At 41.8% G+C, this 7,450-nt stretch overlaps 1 protein-coding gene across 3 annotated transcripts in view; it reads left to right on the top strand.

Annotated features, from left to right (window-relative positions):
- The window catches only part of INO80C (INO80 complex subunit C), an 18,081-nt gene extending 11,746 nt beyond the window's left edge, over positions 1-6,335 (top strand). Inside the window, exon 5 of one of the 3 annotated variants that reach the window (XM_004683844.1) lies at positions 5,934-6,335. In XM_004683844.1, coding sequence (XP_004683901.1) covers positions 5,934-6,065 — 132 coding nt within the window. In that variant the 3' untranslated portion in view covers positions 6,066-6,335. Of the gene's footprint in view, positions 1-268; positions 345-5,933 lie in introns of those variants that run through there. The other 2 variants (XM_012725812.1, XM_012725811.1) reach the window with 2 other exon arrangements.
- Positions 6,336-7,450: the final 1,115 nt, after the last annotated feature.

Below are 7,450 nucleotides of genomic sequence, written 5' to 3'. Positions count from 1 at the left end.
CTGCGCCATCAGGGAGGGCCCCAATTTATTTTTAAACAGACACCCTTTACCGAGTGAAATCTACAAATCTCCTGGAGCTCTCCTTTGCACTGTGTTTCCTTTGGATCTGGTCCTGTCTTCCCTGTTGCCCACCACAGTGGCCCCTAAAGTACTTCTGAGGAACAGCTTAAAAACCGCTAGCATATCTGGTTGAACAGAGAACAGATGTGCTATTGAACAAGTACTGAACTTTAGGAACCTCAGAGCCCCTCATTTTTTTTCTTTTCAGACTGAAATGTGGGTTCCATAAAGACACCCTCTGCTCACCTTCTTCGTCCTTTTTCATTGCTAGTGAATTTGGAAGGTGAGCTTTTTTCTTATAACTGTATAAAATGGGGGCACTTCACTTTTTAAAACTCATCTGTGTCCAAAATTGGGAAAGATTTGAGTTTTTGTTGTTGAAAATAATGTTAATTATGCTCTCTGAGTTAGTCGTGTTTTAACTTTTCCTCCAGAGAGCAATAGAAAGAATAGAATAAAATGGGATGTGTGTGTGTGGGGTTCTTTTGCATCCATTCATGGGCCTATATCTCTTAAAGTGCCCCAGAGGAGATTTCAGAAAAGAAATGTGAGTTTGTCCAGAAGACTTTCTCTTACTCTTGACTTTAAGTCACCTCTTCACATGGGCTACTCCCTCCCACATGCTGGCTTCCTAATTCTCTCTTCTTGGATGTGTGACACACAGCATTTTCTGTGGTAAGATCTCACTAGCAATGAATGTTTCCTAGAATGTGTTCTGGGTGGGAAATGTGTACTTTTATAATATAATGTGTACTTTTATAATATAATGCTGGCCAGCTCCAAGCTGGGCTCTCTGTTTTGGACCGCTGATTTATATGATTTTCCTTTTGCCAATACTACATTCTCTTGATTATTGTAGCTTAATAATAAGTCTTAAATCAGGTAACTTCATGTTTTTGAAAAGTGTTTTAGTTATTTGAGTTTATTTTGTCTTTCTCTATAGATTTTAGAATCAGCTTACTAGTATGCTTGATTGAGTTTCCATTGTATACGTGATTCTATGGAAGAAATTGAGACTCTTAACATTATTTGTTCTAACCATGAACATAGTACTTCTCAACTGTTATAAGTGGCATTGCTTTATTAAATTTCCCTTTCCAGTTACTCATTGTTAATATGTAAAAATATGGTTGATTTTAGTATGTTGCATTGTAAACTGTGAACTTGCTAAGTTACTTTTTAGTTCTAGAAGATATTTTATAGATTTCTTGGGATTTTATACATAGATAATCACATTGACTAGTTTTATTTCTTCCTTTCCAATCTATATGCCCTTTATTATTGTAAGAGAATGTATATTTTTGCCTTGGTACAGATCTTGCAGAGTAAAGACTCAGACTTTCATCATTAAGTATCACGTCCATGGGCTTTTGTAGAGGCTCTTTGCCAGGTTAAGAAACATTCCCTCTTTTTGTAGTTCCATATGGGGTTTTGTCAAATGCTTTTCCTGTATTTATTGAGATGATGATATGGTTTTTCTTGTTTAGTATTTAAGATAGTGAACTAGATTCAATGATTTTTTTTTTGGGGGGGGGCAAAGTTAGCCATTGCATTCCTGGCATAAACCCTACTTGATCATATTAAATTGTCCTTTTTTTAAAAATGCTGCTGGGTTTGATTTTCTAACATTTTATTGAAGATTTTGCATCTATATTCTTAAAGGTGGTTGATCTACAGTTTTCTTGCTATAATATCTTTGGTTTTGGCATTGAGTTAATGCTGGCCTTTTTTTGTTTTTTTTTTTAAAGATTTATTTATTTGTACATACAGAACTGGGGTACAGGCCAGAGGCTCAGGGATGGTGAGAGGCTTCACCAGAGACAGAGCGGGGAACAGAACAGGCAGATCGACAAAGTACACTGCTGAGGGGAGCAGCGGGCGGGTCAGGAGAGGTCTGCCACGCCATGTGGTCAACTCCGGGGCAGGCGGCAGGCGGGAATCGAATTCATGTGGAAGCGGCTTTTTAGATTCTCAGTGCTGTGCTTTAACCCGCTGCGCCACCAGGGAGGGCCTAATGCTGGCCTTTTAAGATGGGTTGGTAACTAGTCTCTCCCCCTTTCTTATTGTAAGAGATTGCGTAGAATGAGTAACATTTCCTCCTTAAAATATTTGAAGGACTCCTCCTTTGTACTTCTTAAAAGTACAAACTTAATTTCTTTAAGAAATATAGAATTAATCAAGTTATCTATTTCTTTTTGATTGAGCTTTATTCATTTGTGTGTTTTAAGTTTTTTTATTCCATTTGAAGTTGTTGAACTTATGGGCATGAAACTATTAGTAATATTCCTTATTATCCTGTTAATGTCAGTACTGCAGTAGCAATATCCTGTCTTTAATTTCTAATATTAGTATTTTATATTTTCTTTCTTTGAAAGAATAATCAATTTTATTCATTCTTTCTAAGGATCTACTTTTGGTTTTATTGATTTTTCTTGATTGTTTTTCTATTTTCAATTTCAATACAATTTTCAAAATTTATTTTCTGTTCTTTACTATTTTCTGAATTTTGCTTGTGTTTAATTTACTCATATTTCTCTGGTTTTATAAGGTGGAAGCTTAAGTTACTTCTTTTTTTAATTTAATTATATAGATTGATAGATATTTTCTTTTACATCACTCTTCATTTTGTACATTTTTCATCTTGGTTGTAATCCCCATGGGCTTCCCACCACCCATTCACCCATGTGCCATGACAGTAGTCTCATGTGCTCGTCCCACCCCAGTTTTGATCCTGTTCTCCTCTTCACCTCCATAGAATGTCTCTGGTTTATAGTTGATTTTTGTTTTTACTACAATTACTTTTTTTCCCTGATCCATTACACTCCTGCTATAAATGAAACCATCTAGTATTTTTCTTTTTCTTTCTGACTTATTTCCCAGCATGATCCCTTTCAGCGCCATCCATGTTGCTGTAAATGGCATGAGTTTATCTTTTTTGATTGCTGAGCAATATTCCATAGTATGAATATCTATCTATATCTGTCTACCTATCTATACCACATCTTCTTGATCCAGTCGTCTGTTTTTTTGGCATTTGTGATTTTATATCTTCTAATGTTATCATTTGATGCTTCAAATTTCTCTGTACGCATTGATTTAGCTGCCTCTCACAAATTTTGATATGCTTTGCTTTTATTTTTGTTCCTTTCCCTAGATACTTCCTCATAGACCAATAGGTTATTTTCAGTTGTACTATTTGCATATACATGTTTAGGATGTTCAAAATATCCTTTTATTATTGATCTGTATTTTAATCCTACTACTAGCCAGAACATTACATCCATTACCATCAGCATAGAGAAATAGATATCATCATACATTGCTTTTTTCATGTGGGAATGTACATTGGTTCAGCTTCTTTGGAGCTGATTTGGCACTATCTGATGAGATTAAAAAAAAAAAGGCAACAAAAAACTGCCTTCTAGGCAATGCCCTAGAGAAACAGAAAGCCTGTGAGAGAGGCTGAACTAGCACAATACTGGAAACAATGTAAAGGCCAAGCAGTGGAGCTTTCTTCCTGTTCTGTGAGCTCAGTGGTATGTAACAACATGGGTAAACATCCCAAGTGTATGTTACCAAAAGGGTACACTGAAGCCCTCACAAAAAACACAAGATACATTCCTTTGGCCATTTGTGTGTGTAAGAGTATATAGAAGCAAGGTCTGGAAGGTGCCACCTAGGCTGGCTTCCCAGCGGAAGTCAAAGGATCTTGGGGTGAAAGAGAGTGTCAAAGTTACATAATTAAAAGATAAAGCCCAGCTCATGTTCAGACTGACCACCTGCTCCCAGCTTGAACACCACCGGGAGGCATGCAGGGTCACACTTGTAGTTAGCCCTAGAAACAAACTATGGAAAGGGTGGTAGCGCTGGGTGAAGTGGGGAGCTGTGAGCTGCCTGTCACCGTAGAGCACGGAGACCTTCAGGCCTTTGGGAAGTCAGCTTTGTTTCATTCTGCTTCTGGGAGGAAATTCAGAGGCTACACCTGGTAACTGCATGAGTGCAGTTTTACGTGTTCACCTCTTCAGTGTCCCTTGCCTCCCCTCTTCTGTTCAGAATGCTAGGTCAGGTCTGGTCTGTACGAGTTTTTGTTGGTGCCACAAAATCTATGTATTTCACATTATTTATTCAGCAGCTTTCTTGGCAGCATGAGAGCTGAACTTGGGCGGGCTGGCTCAGCAGTTTGTTGGTGGGAGTGAGGCGGCCACAGACCTGGAGCGGGGCCGGGGCTGGTTCATATACGGAGGACTGCTGATCAAAGCCAGACACGCATGCCTACACCCAGCTCACGATGGTACCGACATGCTCTTCTCTCCCGAGTTAGTTCATCCACATGCCTCCTGACCAGGAGCCCTCAGAAGGGACTTGCTGTTGTTTTATTTAAGCCTTCATTTTTATTGCTGTCATTAAAGGAGGTGTGGTACAGAATGGCAGTATCAAGATTAAACACAAGGGTCAAAGTTTATTAGCACTTTAATTAATTTTTAGGGGTAATTCCCTAGAAATTAAGTTCCATAGCAAGTCCCACTGACAGAATGGAAGACAAAGCTGTGACTAAGTGCCATGAACTTGCTGCTGCCTCACCGACCTCCCCGCCCTTATTAAATCACAGCCCCGCCACATCCTGCTCCATCCTGGTCCAGATGCTCAGTAATGGAGCCGACAACTAGTGTAATTGGACATTATCTGTCTAGACTTAAATGGCATCTTTTATAATTTTTAAAAGGAGCTCAATATGACTCACCCTCAAAATCTGTAGATGCCATGTGCCTTGAGGAATATAATAAGTGAATTGTTTTCTCTACATTGCACAGGAGGAAAAAAGACCAAAAGAGACTTTTAATCTATCAGTTTAAAAGAAACACTTCTGAGATGGCTCAGATCACCCACTTGTTCATTCATTCGTTCATCGTTCCTTGTACAGACACTGAAGGACCACTGTGCAGTCTGCATTGCACTGTGAGCTGGGGCTAGGGGTAAACACACACAGAGTGTCCATTTCATGGAGCCTCACAGCCTAGACCTTAGTCAAGGTTGCATGTAGATAGCAAACATAAAAGGAACAGAGGTGAGCATTCCACACGAGACGTGTGGTGATAGGAAGTGAGGGTGGTGTTCTGACGTCTTGTGAAGAGGCAGATAAGGCTTCTCTGAAATTATGACTCAAGTATGAACAAGTGATTCCTGAGGATAGAGGCCCCACCCAAGGAAAGGGTACATGGAACATGACAGGACGGAGGAAATTAAAGCTGGGGCAGCTGGAATCAGAGAGGAGACCTGTACCTAAAAGCCTGTTAGGAAGGCAGGTCGGGCCTTTTTGCAGGGTTGAGGAGCCACACTGAGGACTGGGGCCTGCATGCCGAGCACAGAGAAGAACCCTGGTAGGTTCCAACCTGAGAAGTGGCATGCTCAGAATTGCAAGTGGCAAAGATGACTCAAGGTGGAGGTGTACATGGCAGTCCCCTCCAGGGGGTAAGGGGTGCGGATGGCCAGTTTAGCACAGCTTTATTGCCCAGGGAGACTTGGAAGCAGCATAGTGAGAGGGTGAGCACTGGAGAGGAGTGCACTTGGGGCTGGAGTTGTGTAAGGGGGGTGCTACTCCCTGCCTCGGGGAACAGATCTGGAAAATTGCTTGCTTAAGGGCCCAAACGTCTGATGTGGCTATTCTTCTTCCCATACTTACCCTGAGTATTTCTCAAGTCTGGGAAGATAAATGAGTCATAGCTCAAGTGAGCAATTTAGTGTTCTTGGTGACAGTAAGACATAATGAAGATCCATTTCACCTTCAGTAAATAGAAAACGTTTTTAACTTGATATTAAAAATGCCATCACCACCACCAACTCTCCGTCTTCCTCCATGCCTGTTTCCCGTGCAGGCCAATTACACAGACCCCCAGAGCAAACTGCGGTTCAGCACCATTGAGGAGTTTGCCTACATTCGGAGGCTGCCATCCGACGTCGTCACTGGCTACCTGGCCCTGAGAAAGGCCACAAGCATCGTTCCCTGAGCTTTGGAAAATGGAGACCAAGTGGGAAACTGTTTCAAAGGCAGGCTTTGGACTCATGATTTTGTTTCATGGAAATAAACTCATTCTGTTGTCAATCTGGAAATGTCAGTGCTGTGCCTTGGAAAGAACGTTTGGCTTTCATTTGAGGGTTTTTTCCCCCTGTGTTTTTCCTCCAAGTGTGATATTTCCTGTTGAATTAAATTATACTTCAGTTGTTGCCTCAAATAAAGATGTTTGACAAGAAAATATAAAATTGTGCTTTTAGTTTAATCCAAGTAAGTCACCAAACTTTGGCTTTGAAGTTTTGAATTCTTCTAACATGTTTAAAGACTCTTCGGTGAATCCTGACGATGGGGCTAGATTATTCCTGAACCTAGTAACTGCCTTTTTGGAGCACATTGGCCTTTCCCTTTGATCCGAAGGTTAGGAGGGGCCCCAAAGCTGGGGCTGGCAAAGAAAGAGCTGGGTAACCCGCCCTATCACCCTGGCCAATCCTCCCCCTGGGCCACAGGCTCCAAATCAGCCTCCAGAATCTTGGTGCCTGCCTGTCATTTAATGCAGCCTGTCTGTGGTATTCCATCCTAGCAGCCTGAGATGACCCCATTTCTGGAGGTGTGGCCTACAAACATTGACACTCCTTTTATCTTGGTACAGGATGTTGGCGCTTTGATGGATACCTGCTCCAGGAAGGTCTTATTTGCTTCCTCATCCTATGAAAAAAAAGAAGCACTCCTGCGTCAGAAGAAGGAAGGCCTCTCTCAGCCACATTCCCATATCTGGGGAGGTGTGGGGATCCGACCCTTCTGTGTCAGAGCTGTTCGGAACTGGGTTAAATGCCCAGAAACCTTTTCTTTCTTGGGGAAAAACCTTCCTGCCTCTCTCTCCAGCCAAGCAAAGCTGAGTGTCAGCTGGGAGAGCAGCTGCCCGAAACTTGGCTTCCTTTTCTCCCTGTGTCATTCAGCACCTCCCCAGCAAGAGTGAGTGATGAGATTGAGAGTGGTGCTCTTAAGATTTACACCTTATCCCATGAACTGGGACTAAAGCAGTAGTCAGGAAAGGTGACTGGTGCAGGGGTTCTCAAACCAGAATGACCCAAAATCTTCTAGGCCCCACTGTAAACCAGAAGGGCCCTCTACCCCCAGAGAGTGAGCTAGTGTATTCTCGGGTTAGGGCCCCAAAATACGCATTTCTAACAAATGATACTGATGTTACTGGTCTAAGACCTCACTTTGAAACCCTCTGCTAACTTTGAAGTTCTCAGAAGGACCAGAGGCTGCTTCTTGGGTTCCCATTCTCACTCCTCCACTTCCTGCCGGCAGTTAACATAGGAAAATCCCGTTTCTCTTTTAATGGAAAATGAATGAGTGAGCCAAGAGCCCTTCCTG

Source organism: Condylura cristata, unplaced genomic scaffold (assembly GCF_000260355.1).
Source record: "Condylura cristata isolate star-nosed mole 26May11 unplaced genomic scaffold, ConCri1.0 scaffold00016, whole genome shotgun sequence".
NCBI lineage: Eukaryota > Metazoa > Chordata > Mammalia > Eulipotyphla > Talpidae > Condylura > Condylura cristata.
Note: the sequence above shows the minus strand (reverse complement) of the source record. Positions and strands in the feature narration are given on the sequence as shown.